The 16,774-nt window shown below is 33.3% G+C and overlaps 1 protein-coding gene across 3 annotated transcripts in view; it reads left to right on the plus strand.

The window, feature by feature from the left end:
- LOC148629795 (uncharacterized) overlaps positions 1 to 14,554 on the plus strand; it is a 61,145-nt gene extending 46,591 nt beyond the window's left edge. For 2 of the 3 annotated variants that reach the window (XM_088557212.1, XM_088557203.1), the window contains exon 4: positions 11,009 to 14,554. In XM_088557212.1, the coding sequence (XP_088413338.1) occupies positions 11,009 to 11,243 (235 nt within the window). In that variant the 3' untranslated portion in view covers positions 11,244 to 14,554. The remainder of the gene's footprint in view (positions 1 to 11,008) is intronic. The other variant, XR_015917659.1, reaches the window with a different exon arrangement.
- The last annotated feature ends 2,220 nt before the right edge of the window (positions 14,555 to 16,774 follow it).

A 16,774-nucleotide genomic window follows, 5' to 3' on the forward strand; every position in this document is an offset into this window, starting at 1 on the left:
ATTGGTAAAAGTTGTATTGGACTGGTAAGAGCCGTATTGGATGACTAAATCCTGTATTGGCACACTTTTGTATTTTGTTTTGTATTGGTAGTTTTGGTCATATTTAGGCTCATATCCGAATGCCAGTCAATAATATATGTAAAAAATATGAAATGGAGGATTTTTTTGAGTTTCTGCAGCTTTTTGTCCTGATTATCAAAATTCATGAAATCCAATTTGAACTCAAAATGGCAGTGTCAAACAACAGGAAGTTATGATGCCGTATTGGCCCTGTATAGATGCCCGCTTTGAATTCATATCAATTGGTCAGTTTTTGACATATTTTAACGTATTTTGGGTAGTTGGTTAATAATACTTTTTATGTGTCAGTGTAGATCATAAAATTTCACAGTCTAATTAAAATTAGACCTTGCGGTTTTTTATTTTTGATGTAAGCAAGCCTCCGGCGAAACAAATCAAAGTCGGAGGGGCTAATTTTAATTAGACTGAAAATTTCATAGACACAGTTGAGATTTTTTCTCATTGTAATCAGAATGTAATCAGATAGAGGATTACAGGGGTTTTACTTATAGCAATTTGATTAAATTCATCATGTAATTAGATTTTTGGTTGATTAATGATTACAATTACAATCACTCCATCTCTGATATAGGAGTACCTGAGAGAGCCGTATTAATTTGTTTTCCAAATGTTCGAAATTTTACTGTTCTTAACTATACAAGTGGTGCATTATAACACAATAGATTTTGGCATAAATGAGTTCATGTTTCTGTAAAATAAGAAACACTGTGGCAAATAAGTTATGACATAAAAAGATGCAAAACTGTCACACAAAAAAAAAAGGCATTCTCACTTTTGAAAATCCAAATTCTGAAATCACAAGCTGGTTAATGGTAGTTTATTGGTGTGTACCCAGAGAGAAAACCCGGCCCACCAGAGTGGTTTGGTGTGGGGCTAACAACCCCATCCTAGATAAAAACACCTATTGACAGAAACCATAACAAGAAATATGAATAACTTCGTAAATGGTCTTACTGAAGACTCTAGCCAAGAAGACACCATTTGCAGTATGACAGCTTCTAGTGAAAGCCCAAACCAGGAAGCTAGAAGACAGAAAGAGAGCCTCTTGAGACCAAAACATAAGATCAAAGTTGCAGCTTGGAATGTACGTACCATGTATGAAACTTCCAAGCCTGCCCAAGTTACGAAAGAGATGAAGCGATTTAATATAGATATCCTTGGCATAAGTGAATGGAGATGGACAGGATCAGGAAAAATAAAACTGAACAGTGGACATACAATTCTATATTCAGGACAAAATACCAATCATGTCAGTGGAGTTGCTATCATTATCAGCAAAAAGGTAGAGAAAACATTATTACAGTGGCAACCAATAAACAACTGTTTAATAACTGCAAGATCAAATTCCAAATTCTGCAACCTGACCATTATACAGTGTTACGTTCCTACGAACGAAGCGGATGAGGAAGACAAGAATGACCTTTATGACCAGTTACAAGCTGTATTCAATCAAATTCCTCAACATGATATGATACTTGTTACTGAAGTTCTCAATGCTAAAGTAGGATCAGATAACACCAATATAGAACAAGTTATTGGAAAACATGGTTGTGGTGTAAGAAATGAAAATGGAGAACAACTTGTTGATTTTTGTCTTACCATCAGATGTATCATTGGAGGCACTCTCTTTCCACATAAGAACATCCATAAACTAACTTGGTAGTCGCCAGATGGGAATACTGTGAACCAAATCGACCATGTATTAATAAATTCAAAATGGAGAAGATCCCTTCTAGATTTAAGATCCTTCAGGGGTGCAGATGTTAACAGTGACCATTATCTGATACGAGCAGTAATACAACTTAAACTTAGGAAAACAGCGAAACAAGAAAACATCAGGGAAAGGTTAGATATATCAAGACTGAACGTCCCAACAGTCAAAAGATCATTCAATCTTGCTCTACGTAACCGATTCAGTGTTCTTGAAAATTTTGAGAATGATAATATACAAAACCAGTATGAGATCATAAAAGATATGTATCTTGAAACAGCTAAAGATACTTTAGGATACCAAACTAAGAAAAATAAGGAATGGCTATCTGAGGAAACATGGAAGAAAATTGAAGACCATAAGGACCTCAAACAGAAAATTCTTAATTCCAAATCATCGAGGATACAAGAACAACTCAAGACTTCATACAAGACTAAGGATAAAGAAGTCAAAGGAGTGCTAGGAAAGACAGGCGTGAATTTGTTGTAGATTCTATGGCCTGAGAGGCAGAAGAAGCTGCCAACAGGGGTGAAATGAGAACAGTATACAAAATCACAAACCAACTATGTGGTACAGTGAAAGTACAAACTGCACAGGTCAAAGACAAACACAGCAGTACATTGACTACAGAGGAAGAACAAGCTAAACGCTGGGTAGAGCACTTCAAAGAAGTTTTGAATTGCACCGATCCAACATCTATAGCAGATCCAACACCAGTTGCTGAAGATGCCAACATAGATACTGATCCACCAACTTTAGACGAAGTGCAAAAAGCCATTAAATCGCTGAAGAACAACAAAGCCGCTGGAATTGACTCCATCAATGCAGAATTACCAAAAGCTGATATCAACACCTCAAGCAGAATACAACCTATTTACAAATATCTGGAAAAATGAACACATACCACCTGACTGGTCGAAAGGTCTTATTGTCAAAATCACGAAAAAGGGAGATTTGCTGAACTGTGACAACTGGAGAGGAGTAACATTACTGTCAGTTCCAAGTAAAGTATTTTGTAAGATCGTTCTTGCCAGAATAGATGATGCAGTAGACAAGAAGCTAAGAGAAGAACAAACTGGCTTTAGGAAAGGACTTGGCTGCATAGACCAAATATTCACGCTCTGTAACATCATAGAGCAATGTATAGAATGGAATATGCCTCTTTTCATCAACTTTATTGATTTTCGGAAGGCATTTGATAGTATCCACAGAGAGACCTTGTGGAAAATTCTAGGAACATATGGAATTCCATCAAAGATTACCAACTTGATTAAACTTTTCTACACCAACTTTGAATGTAGTGTCATCCTGAGAAATGCCATCTCTCAACCATTCAGTGTAAGATCCGGTGTAAGGCAAGGCTGTATATTGTCACCTATACTGATCCTAATGACCATAGACTGGATCCAACGGAAAACCACATGAACAAGTCATGGGATACAATGGACAATGTTTAGCAAACTCGACAATCTGGATTTTGCAGATGACCATGCAGAAATATCAACATCAAGACAACACTTGCAAGAGAAAACAAATTCTTTGAATAACTATGCAGAAGAGGCTGGCCTAAATATAAACACCACCAAGACCAAAGTGATGGCCATCAACAAGACACTTACCAACCCAATCACTATTAATAAAAAGCCAGTAGAAACAGTTGAAGGCTTCACATATTTAGGCAGCATAATAAGCTCTGACAATAGCACAAAGACATCCAGGCAAGATTATTGAAAGCTCGAACTGTCTTCGCCAGATTAAAACCTGTATGGAATTCAAAGGTATACAGCAAGAGAACAAAAATACGCATATGCAACAGTAATGTCAAGCCAGTGCTGTTGTATGGGTCAGAAAGATATCGGTGTGTTCAAAACATGAAAGAAAATTTAAAAAAAAAAGAATGAACACATTTGTTCATCATATCCAACTTATATTGCAGTGTTTTCATAAAGTTTTTGAATAGCAGGATATGGAAAATGAATTGGAGGAAACCCAAATTATGGCGAGGGGTCTGGGTCAAGGACAGTGCCCAGATAGTGGGCTGAATATGTAACTGGTTATTTTAATTAATGTGATTTGAAGTGGTCTATTTCTTTGTCATCAGGTGAATTACATTACTGTATTGTAGGTCTGCGATGGCCTTTTGAAATGTTAGCTTTTTTTGCATTTGAAACACAATCTTAACCCATTCAGGTGTCATTTTTCCAGGGTCATCATTGTCTTTTTGATGGTCTGAGTTGTCATTTTGTCAAAATGCACACTACAAGTTGTCCTGGTCAGAGTGGTCTGAGGGCTTAGTCTGACTGAGGTTTTTTTTTAAACATCCTTGACTATCATGTTGGGTCTGACACGGACAGCCCAGTTTTGTGGTTGAAATGAATACTTTTATTCATATCAACTATACTATTAAATATATAGCAAATAAGTAAATAAAATATATATATAAATAAGTAAATATAATATATACATGTAGATAAATACGTAAATAAAATATATAGATGAATAAATAAATGGATAAATAATTAAATATGATATATAGATAAATAAATAAATAATGGGAAAAATAATTAAATAGTAAATTGTAATTACAATGAATGATAGATAAGGAAATGTGAAATTGTGAAGTTTGATTGATTTATTGATATCACAAGGTGAAATTTATATTTAGTTGTTGACTATGTTTAGAAATTAAGTTACCAAAGGTGTATGCTTATTTTGAGTCTGAAAAAAGTTAAAGCTGAGCCAAAAAGTGTATGTAAATTTAGACTGCCTTGTCTAGCCAGGCGTAGTTCTGGGATTTTACCATACTGCCACACAACTGTAAAACTGGAATTTTTAATCGACAACATATTTGTCCAGTGTGGTGGACGTGTTTTTCAACAAACGGTTGGCATTCCAATGGGAACAAATTGTGCTCCTTTACTTGCTGACCGATTCCTTTACTCTTATGAGGCTGACTTTATAGCTGATCTGATCCGAAAGAAGGAATATCGTTTGGCTATATCCTTTAATCTTAGTTTCCGCTATATAGATGGTATATTATCTTTAAGCAATCCTAATTTTGGGCATTTGATACATTGCATCTACCCCAAAGAACTTGAGATAAAGGATACTACAGACACTGTGAAGTCGGCCTCATATCTTGACCTACACTTAGAAATTGATGGTAAAGGAAAACTATTGACCAAACTTTATGACAAACGTGATGACTTTCCATTCAGAATTGTCAACTTTCCGTTCATCACTTCAGCACCTGTGTATGGAGTGTTCATATCACAACTCCTACGTTATGCCAGAGCTTGCTGAAACTACACAGACTTTTTGTATTGCACTAAAACTCTAACAAATAGGCTTCTGGAACAGGGTTATGTTGCTATAAGATTGAATTCATCACTACAGAAGTTTTATGGTCGTCATAATGAACTCGTGGATCGTTACGGTGTATCCATCTGCACCATGAAGTCTGATTTATTGAACGGGTCATAGTTTTCCTTTCCTCATTTGTCTATATGGACTTGACTTTTTATGAGCAACTCGGCGGGTGTTTCTAGAAAAGCAGAGGATGATTACCCTACCGGTGCACCTGGTCCATGCTCCCAGTTTTTAGTGGAGTCCAAGTTGCTCAATTGCTTTTGCTACTTTGTATGTATGATTTTAGTTACTTTATGTTCTTTGTTGTGTATGTCTGTTTTCCGTGTCTGTTCTTTGTCCCTTGATTACATTCTTTTGATTACCGCTACAACCTTGGTTCCCTTGATTACTCTTACTACAGCTTCTCACGACTGTTCCAGCCAGTGCCTCTTTTTGGAGGGCTAAGCTATCCTGTATCCCTTCATATAGGTTTGCTGTATGGTGGGATATGTTTTAAGACTGGAGCAACATCGACTTAATGGTAAAAGGCCCTTGTTTACATTTGAACCATATAATTAAAAATACCAAATTTTTTTTGTCTCTGCTACTACTTATCAAAGCCACTTGATATTTATACTACCACATATACAGTAATGATCCTGGTGTCTGTCCATCTGTTCCTTCTTCTGCACATCTGTCCACTTGTTCATTATAGTCTCGGCAACTACTTCTCAACCACTGAAAGTACTGTATAGGTATGCCCTGTTGTGTGATTCAATTTCAGCAGACTGTAGTGGTATTAATTCCCTGTTTGATGACTTATAATTTAACAATATGGTTACTGGGTATACTTAAGTATTCTGTGTTCACAGTTGTTCTTGTAAAATTTGTTACCCAAATTGGTCCAAATAGTGGTCAAAAATAGCAGCTACAAAAGGATAATTCAGTTTCAATATGGGATAAACTGTTCAGTGATATAGATTTCATAAAGAGTGAAAGTTGAATATCACAAAATATCAACTGAATTTAATTTCACCATCATAACATACAAGCCTGGGTGAGTTTGTTATGACTTTAAATGAAATAATATGAATTGATATTTTGCTGTAGTCACAAGTTATAAAACCTTTTTAGTTTTTTTGTAATTCCTTTTATATCATTCAATACCTCTTTTATAACCAGTAAATGTGTTTCTTGCAATTATTCAGCTCAATAATATTCTATTATTTCTGCAGATAGAATTGAGGTCTGGTCTTCATATTAACTGAAGATTTGAAGGACTCCTTTTTGGCCTTGAAAGATCATATTTAGTAATAAATTTGTATTTAGGAAATTCAATTCTTGCAGTTATGTCATGAAGCATAAAATGTGTTAAGAATCTTCAATTTAACACTTATCTGTGAAATTCTCCAGCTTTTCATTAATAGTTTATCATTAATAAACAGGAAATGAAGAACAGTGATTTTAACCAAGTAAAATTGGTGGGAAAATTCAAATTGATAAAAGTGTAGTTTTGGGAAATCTTATGTTCATCATGGAAATGTTTTCTTAAGCTGAAATATGACATTTGAGATCTGATCCTTCACTTGTTGTTAATGTGTAATTGGATTTGTATTTCAAATGTTTATTTATTGAAACAGATCAACATTGGATTTTTTTTTTCCTGAAAGTACGAAATTAAAACTTAAAGCTTTTATTTCTTAAAGAACCTTTCAGTAGTATTTGAGAATAACATAAAAACAACTTATCATGTTCATTAGTACAAAATAGGATTTAATTTGACTATTTTCACCATCAGAGTCAAGGATAACAGACAAGATTTTTCATATCATGCTGGACCATTGAGTTACAATTTCATTGAAATGCACTGAAAATGAACATGTCAAGAGCAGACAACTCTGTCAAAAACTCATTTTTCTACTATTCTATTGAAAAAAATTCTGAGCAAAGCCAGTGATGCAGAGATTAAACAATGGTCTTTTCAAATGGAGAAGATATCCATGAGTTACATTTTATTGTCAGATCAGTAGGGTTTTGATATGCATGTTTCTGATTTTTCTCATTTTGCCTGATTCTTACAAACACCTACACATAATGATAGGTAATACCACAAAATAGAAAATTCTGACAACTGTTCATCACATTGATGTACCTAGTAATAGTCCTTTTTGATATTTATAGAATGCAAGCCATATTTTAGCAATTTTTTTTTAAAGGGACGTAACTGACCAACACACAACAACTTGGTTGGCATTCAGGGAAGGAAGAACATTAAATATTTTTCTTTGAAATTTAAACTATTTTTACTTCAGTAAGTAGCTTAATGGTTTGAAAAAAGTTCTATAAGTATCTAAGTAAGTACCACAGATCATACAAGTGAAATATCTCAAGTACACTTCTATGCATTACTTAAACCAAACAATAAACCAGATTGTTAGGTTATGGAGTTACTTACCCTTTGCTCAAAACTAAAAAAAAAAAAGTCAAAAAAGGTCTATTGCAAACTAAATACAAATGGATCATTGGCTTTGAATGCTATCAACAGTAGAAATTAGGGATAAACAATAAATTTAGGAGATCAACAGGCCTTAAAAAAGGAAGGCAGATTTTACAAAATTTGTAAGTTTTGATAAGAGTGAAGCATGCAGTAATCAGAATTGAAGTTCTTCTGTTTTTGTTGTTTTTTTCTGTGACAGACAACCCATGAAAGACTGTTGAATGCAACCTTGTGTGTCATTGGTAAAATAGCCAATCACAATACACAAAGTGAAAGTAGTCCAATAAAGTTCAGAGGATCATTGAATTAATTAATTAAACTTTTTGTATGCAGGTCCATATCTTTGTATGCCAGTGTATGTTAATATATTCAAATTATACAAAAACAAAAACTAAAGAATTAATTACTGTGTTACAGAATTTTCGGGTGATTACTATTAATTGCACATGGTAAATCAGCACCCAGTAATACAAGACCTTTATTGTAATTTTACCGCTTTTTGCTGTAAAACAGAAGAAATATGTTCTTACACTCATCATTTATGGAAGTTCTGGGATTTTTCCCACTCATGTGAGAAATTTTTTGTCTTTTCACTCCTGGAAGAAATCCCAGATCTTCAATGTAGACTTGTGTAAGAACCTATTAATCGCTAACAACATCTGGTTTGATGACGACATCAATAGGAAAACAGATTCTATTTACAATTGTAATTAATACATCTAAAATTACACAAGTATTAATGATAATTTGTCAAATATTATGATATAATTTTAGATATTCTATAATTCTTAAGTACCATCTCATAAAAAATACAGAAACTCACAACCTTTAGTACAGGTGATTCATACAGAGAAACTCACAACCTATCGTATAGGTGATTCATACACAGAAACTCACAACCTATAGTATAGGTGATTCATACACAGAAACTCACAACCTATAGTATAGGTGATTCATACACAGAAACTCACAACCTATAGTATAGGTGATTCATACACAGAAACACACAACCTATAGTATAGGTGATTCATACACAGAAACTCACAACCTATAGTACAGGTGATTCATACAGAGAAACTCACAACCTCTATTACAGGTGATTCATACAGAGAAACTCACAACCTATGGTATAGGTGATTCATACACAGAAACTCACAACCTATAGTATAGGTGATTCATACACAGAAACTCACAACCTATAGTATAGGTGATTCATACACAGAAACTCACAACCTCTCTTACAGGTGATTCATACACAAAATTTCACAACCTATAGTATAGGTGATTCATACAGAGAAACTCACAAACTATAGTATAGGTGATTCATACACAGAAACTCACAACCTCTAGTACAGGTGATTCATACACAGAAACTCACAACCTCTAGTACAGGTGATTCATACACAGAAACTCACAACCTATAGTATAGGTGATTCATATAGAGAAACTCACAACCTATAGTATAGGTGATTCATACACAGAAACTCACAACCTCTAGTACAGGTGATTCATACAGAGAAACTCGCAACCTATAATATTAGTGATTCATATAGAGAAACTCACAACCTATAGTATAGGTGATTCATACATAGGTGTAAACCTTCAAGAACTCTAAAGAGAGAGGTCTTTTCAAAGTGGGAGATTTGTCTTTGTTTTGTTTCTTCTTTGTTTTTATGTTATGCAACAGACCTAATTTAAACTTCGTAGTTCCAAATTCAATGACATGTTTTTCTCATATATCTCCAAATGTATTAGATTTAGGGATTTTTGATCTGTTGACCTGTCAAAAAAACCTGGTAGCTATTATTAAACCTAGAACATATTGGTCAGACAGAAGTTTTTCACATATAACTTCAAAACTGTTCGGTTTAGCCAAATTCTGACAGGGCTAAAGTATTCAGCATGATATTTATCTGTGGTTAAATTTTTATTTTGTTCTGTTAAGCCATATTGGAGTTATTGCCCTTTTTTATATGTTCTTTCGCTATTTTTTTGTTATTTCTTCCAAAAATCTTCTCCTCTGACACTATTTGACAAATTATAACCGAGCTTGGCTTGAATGTTCCTGAGGGAATTCTGCATAGAACTGAGTGGAGATTTTTTATCTATTGAAAAACATGGTCCCTGTTACTATAAAATAGAACATAGGGGTCAGACAGAAGCTTTCCTCATATATCTCCGAAACTGTTAGGTTTATCCAAATTCTTTCAATTGCAGAAATGATCCTTATGATAAGGCAAACAGAAGTCAGATTTAGGAAAGGCAAAAAAATGACCTTCTTTTGTAAAGTTTTAGCCAATATCTTGAAAACTATGATAAATAGAAAGAAACTTTCAAATGCTGATATTAAGGCCTACAAAAGTCTGCATTGGATCTTTGTTAGAGTTATTGCCCTTGAAAAGGAGAAAAATGATGTTTGTGATTTTTTTCCCCCAAATATCACTCTTACTCAATCATGAGGACAGGTGTATCATGCACTTTTGATGCAGCCGTTTATTTATTTGAGTAAATGGGCAATGATTTTTTTGTTTTTGTTTGAAGCTTTCTAGTAGGCCTGTTGTCAAAATTACAGCTAACTCCCTTTAAAAAAGTGATAGTACTTTCCACTGAATTTTCCTCATGCCACTAGAAGAAACAATAATGTAAAATTATTTTTAGATTTCAATAATCTGAAGTATTCTATATACCCAAAAGATTTTTCAACTTATGAACCACCCCTGCTGCACACACTTTTTAGTTGGGCAGCTACTGAAATATACTTCTACTATAAAAAAAAAAATGAATAAGTTCCCACAAAGCACCGTTTTACACTATTACCAGTGAAAAGTATTTCGTTATAGGATTCCTTGGTATATAAACATTGAAGACTATTTATTATCTGGTATACACATAGTGCTTGTATTAGATGGTGTAACATGGGTGTACACACAGGGTTGTTAAGATATCACTTGAGATATAGTTGGTATTATGTAACACCCCCCTTCTTCAGGGACTACATGTATGTATTCATTATACTGATATAATTCCTGGTCAACAGTGAAGTAAACAAATAAACAGGATGATAAATTCTGAGGAGGTAATCTGTGTGAGTGGTTAATCAGTGTAACGGGTGGAGTAAGTAAGGAATATACAATAATGTCTACATTATAAAACTGATTGTTAGATTATTATTAGTTACATCTAGGCTGCCTGTTATGTGATTAATTACTTTCTTGACTTTTAGACAGAACCATACATAAAATGAAAGGATTCATTTCATATTATGTATCTAGGACATATTACATGTACATGAAATCTTTGATTTTACATTCATAATTCTGCACAGTAAAATCATAAGAATTACTTTGACAATGGTATTCTTTATTTTCCAGGGCACCAAAAGTGAAGAAAACAGACAAAGTTGAGAGATCTGAAGAAAAGATTTCTGTGACAGTGAATGATGTGACAGTTATTATAACTGATTATGTGCCGAAAAAAGTTGTCAAAAAAGAAAAAAGGACTTCAACAGAAGTGAATCATATGGACAATAGTGATAATTCATCTACTTCTGGTGCCAGCAATTGTAATACCGAAGATCTCATTTTGGAAAATCATCATCACCCGTGATTCTCATTATTTTAGTTTCATTTGCTATTAACATTTTTTCACTTCATTTTTCATTGCTTGCTTCATTTATTCATTGAATTTTATTCAATCTTTCATTCACTCATCATTTTTCATGTTTCATAGTACATAAGATGTACTGACTTTTTTCTTTCATATCTCAGTAGCAAATTAATCATTGCTTGAGTTGATCAAGATTTTTAAACAATTATATATTGTAGTTTATGTTGTTTTTCTGAGATGCAAGTACAATGAGTTGAAGTGATGATTTTAAGGGTAAACTCTCAGGAAAATCTTGTCTGTATAATTATAGCAACTTTTTATATCTTCTTGTTTTGTTAAAGTTTTATCTGAAAAGATGCTAACTATTATCTGAAAAAATACTAACTATTATCTGTGAATGTTAATATGTATTATTGGTTGCTCATTTTAGGCCAGTTTTGATACAGTAACTTTGCAAAGTTGTAATTTTTCACTACATTCATGGTTAATGAATATTTGTTAAAATCTTTCTAGCTTAAAAAGAAATTGTTCTTAGGCAAATGTTTGCTCCTGGAACTGGGAATAATGACACTCCTTTTGAGAATTTAATGCAAATCGTAGTCCATGATTATTTTCATTTTAGGTGTGTGTGTAACATACATGTATATTACCATAATAATATCAACAAAAACACCTACTAGTGTTGAAAATGGCAGTTTTATAATGCTATGGCACAGTCGTCGTCTTTGTCTGGGGACCAAGGCTCCAGTCAAAAATGCCGGTCATTGTCCAACAAATTTTGCTAATGACCATTTTCCAATATCAGACATAAAAAAATGTCAGCCCTTATAGTATAAATTACAATCTGCATGGTTTTATTAGTGTCTAAACATCCTGTCTACTTCTCTCCTAATTGTTTATTGGAAATTAATTGACCGGTGTGTGTCAATTTTAGCCGATGTGCAGCCACCTGTGACTGTGATTTACCTGTAACTGATTAGTTGATTGCATAAGTAAATTAACAGTACATGTGCAGCACAATTAAGTATTCAAATGAATTGAAGTGACTCTGGGAATTATACATTTATTACTTGATTTATAAAATTCAGAAAAAGACATACAAAAATTTTACACACCCCATTATTTTTCTGCCGATCTTTCAGTGGTATTGAAAGCATGTGGTGCTGAAACAAAGAGTTAATGGGGGTTGGTAATTTTTAATTTATTAATTGAATCCTTTTAACACAGAGGTCAACACAAATATAAACGATGTATTCATGATTTTCTTTTATTTATCTACTGAGAACTTCTGGGCTGTTTGCCAGTGTGATAAAAAAAGTCTGAGAGACGATTTTTTGTTTATTTATTAGAATGTCCATGTGTGGTTGATACCGTGTTACCAACGTCGTCCACTCACTCATTCAGATAATTTGTAACAGACATAGTATTTGATGGAAAAACACAAAATCCAAAAAATTCAGCATTTTTATTTTTGGTCTGATTTTGAAAATTCTCCTCAGACACTACTTGACCAATTGGAACCAAATTTGGTATAAATGTTCCTTGGGGTATCCTGCTTAGAAACTGAGTGGCGATTTTCGCTCCATCTAAAACCATGGCCAATGTTACTAAAAATAGAACATAGAGGTCAGACAAAATTTTACTTGTATCTCCAAAACTATTAGGTTTATTTAAATTCTGTCATGGGTTAAAGTGTTCAATGTGATGAGATCTATCTGTGGCCAAATTGTCTTTTTAATCTGTTAAGCCATGTAGGAGTTATTGCTTTTTTCAACTTTTTTTGCTATTTTTTAATGTATTTCTTTCAAAAGTCTTTTTTTCTGACACTACTACCAATTGGGACCAAACTTGGTCAGAATGTTCCTTTGGGTATTCTGCATAGAACTGTGGTGGTTTTTTTTTATCTGTCAAAAAAACATGACCCTGTTACTATAAAATAGAACATAGGTGTTTGTCAGTTTGTTTGCATACATCTTCAAATCTGTTAGGTTTAGCCAAATTCTGGGATGAAAATGTTCAGCAAAATGAGATCTATCTTTTAAGGCATGTTGGACTTATTGCTCTTTTTTAAAGTTTTTTTTTTGCTGTTTTTATTGTTATATCTCTAAAAAAAAAATTCTTCCTGGTCACTTATAGACCAATTGGAAATGATGGCGATTTTTTATCTGTGGAAAAGCATGGCCACCATTACTAAGAAAATAACAAAAGGGTCAGTCAGAAGTTTTTCTCATATATCTCCAAAACCGTCAGGTTTAGCCAAATTCTTTCAACTGCTAAATGATCCTTATTATAAGGCCTACAAAACTCTTCCCCATGATCAAAGTTGTTAGACGACTTCTTGTAAGAATTATTGCTCTTGAAAGGTGAAAAATGGCAGTTTTTTTTTTTTTTCTCTCCAGTTTTCAGCCAGTATCTTGAAAACTATAATAGATTGACAGAAAAATTGATAAAATGATCCTTTAATAAATCGTACCAAAGTCTTCTTGAGTCAAAATTGTTTGACAACTCCTTGTTAAATTTATTGCCCTTGAAAAGCAAAAGTTTAATTAGGTGAACAATTCAGGCTCCTGGACACCTCTTATTTATTTTTGGTCTGATTTTGAAAATTTTTAATTTAATTTTAAATTTTGTGCAATATAGTGTCCAAACTGTTTGATGGGTCCATAATGAATTGTAAGTCCTTATGCTTAAGTGTGTCAAAAACTGATAGTGTGTCCACACTTCCCCCAACTGTTTAGGGTTTGACCACTGCAGTTGTATCATGCTGTGCTTGGCGAAGCTGTTTAGAACCAATTATGATTTTCTTTTTGGGGAAGTAAACAGTTTAAGTAGTTTCTTACCCTTTCATGTGGATAGCTTGCCATGATGAAGGCAGTGAAAATTTACTAAAAAAAATGTAAAATGCCACTATCATCATTGTTCATGTTATCCAGCTCTCTTTGCTTTGTAAATTATGCAAATGTAGTAACATGTCATAGTTGTAGGGTTCAAATAAGTGCTGATTCAAGGTCTATGTCACTCTTTTTCTAATGCAGAACCATTGAAATTTCATTACCAAAGTCCAGGACCTACCAGACTTTTTAATTTGTTCTTGTAAACCTTTCATTTGGATGAAATAAAGTCAAAACATTTCACTTCTGAATGTAAATTTGAACCCTTGAATTGACATCATTGTTTATTCCAAAGTTTGTTTGTGTCATTATTATCATTCCAGTGCTTTAATGTGTTGTTTATAACAGTATAATATAGCTATTCCTGCAAGTGCATTGAACCAGTCTAACTGTTATAGTAATTTAAAACTTTAAGTTGAATGAATGTTTGTTATATTATTTTCACCTCTTTAGCTCACCTGGCCAAAGACCAGGTGAGCTATTGCCATTACTTGGCGTCCATCTTCATTTTCGTCAACAATTTTTCAAAACTCCTCTCCTCTGACACTACTTTTTTTTGCTATTTTAATGTTATTTCTTTCAAAAGTCTTCTCAAAAGGCCATGTGAGCTATTGCCATCAACTGGCGTCTTCTCGTCTTCATTTAAAAAATTCAGAACCCTTCTCCTCTGACCCTTCTTGACCAATCGGAACCAAATTTAGTCTGAACTTATCTAGGGGTATCCTGTGTAGAATTGACATGGGGATTTTTTATCTATAAAAAAAATGGCTCCTGTTACTGAAAATGGAACATAGGGGTCAGACAGTAGTTTTCGCATATTATATCTCCAAAACCGTTATATTTAGCCAAATTCTTTCAATAGCTGAATGATCCTTATTATAAGGATCCTTTTTATATGGCCTACAAAAGTCTTTAAGGGATCAAAGTTGTCAGATGATTGCTTGTAAGAGTTATTGCCCTTGAAGAGTGAAAAATGACATTTAATTTTTTTAGTTTTCAGCCAATATCCCAAAAAAATAACCAGATGAGCAATTTAGGCTCCTGGGAGCCTCTTGCTTTTTCTCTTTGGATACATCTGTCGTGGCGTAACAGAGCTTCTTATAACTTATTTGTTATCACAATTATAGACTAATTTTACAACCCAAACTATATAAAAGTGGTTTATGGATCCTGTTCCAAAGATAAGTGTGTAATTTTGCTTTCTAAGGCTTCAAAATTTATTGGGGTTTTACCATAATTTTATTCAGGTCAGGTTTAGTTAGATGCAGGAATCTAATTAGCTCCCAGGAATGATGAAGCATCAGTATAAAGAGACCTGTACCTAGACCATGTGTATTAGGTCAGGTAAAGAGATTAAAAAAAATAAATTTAAATTTCTTCTGAAAAGCCACACCTGCATTATTCAATTAGATTTCAGGTATCTGTTACTGTTTCGAAGTTGCAAGTGGCCAAAGGGGCTAATAGCCCCCAAATTGAACTTTTTTATTTCTGGTCCAGCTTTGAAAAAAAAAACAATTGATTCCTTTTGGGAAGCCATGCTTGCATTGTTCAATCAGTAGTCGTTTTGAGTTAATAAGGGGTCAAAGGGGCCAAAAACGTATAACTTTTGGAAGATTTTTTTTCAAATCTGATTGTAATCATTTTTTTTACATTGTTCCTCTTTACAAGAGCTTGAAGAAGTATGCTAGCAAATTTACACTATGATAAACTGTTTTTGATTTAATGGGTTCCCAAGAAAGTACCGTCAAAGCAGAACTTTTTACTTAAATTTCAAAATATTGTGTAGTATTAATGTATCCAAATCAGTTGTCGTGTCCATAATGAACTGTTTGTCCCTATGTTTTAGTGGTCATAAACTTAAATTGTGTCAGCACTTGCCCCAAATGAACAGAGTTTAACTTGCTGGGGTTGTATCATGTTGTGCATGACAGGCTTTTTATTGTCCAAAAATTTAATACTGGCTACATATCACTTTAGTTAAGGTGAATGGTTGGACATATCATGTGATATAATGTTGAGGCAAGAGTAATACCTGTCTAAACCAGACCCTTTTTGGACTATTGAATTTATTTGGTTTAGACAGGTTTTCCATTTACTCATGTTTAATAATACAAAGGTACTTCAAGAAGTGTCTGGTTTAGACAGGATTTCGGTTAATTCAGGGCTTAGTTTAGACAGGTTTTACAGTATAAATATAGAATGAGTGTGCACTGTAAACTTATATAGAGGGTGACATTTTTCAAACTTTCATTACTGAAAAAAAGTTTTATTTCCTGGTAGTACATGAATTAATTTTTTTATTACCTAAACAAAAAAAATTAATTTCAGTTATATCAAGCTGTGCCAGGCAGAGCATTATTACAGTTATAAGAAACATAGGAAATAATTTGTTCAACCTTCTCCTACTATTACTTGCTGGAATACCTAATATGTATATAAAGTTAAATGTATACAGTGTACTTATTTCAAGGTGAAACTCAGTGGAGTTTTGTGATTAAGAAACATCATGTTTTATTGTAAATATATTTATACAAAATAGAAACATGTTAATAAGCTTTTAGTATCAAATATATTAAAAGAAAGAAAAAAATGTTAATTTCACAAGTTTTTTTTTAAAATAATGTGTTAGTTAAGTGCATC

Source organism: Perna viridis, chromosome 1, assembly GCF_037379345.1.
Source record: "Perna viridis isolate PV_CMFRI_1.1 ecotype Kerala chromosome 1, ASM3737934v1, whole genome shotgun sequence".
NCBI classification, from domain to species: Eukaryota; Metazoa; Mollusca; class Bivalvia; order Mytilida; family Mytilidae; genus Perna; species Perna viridis.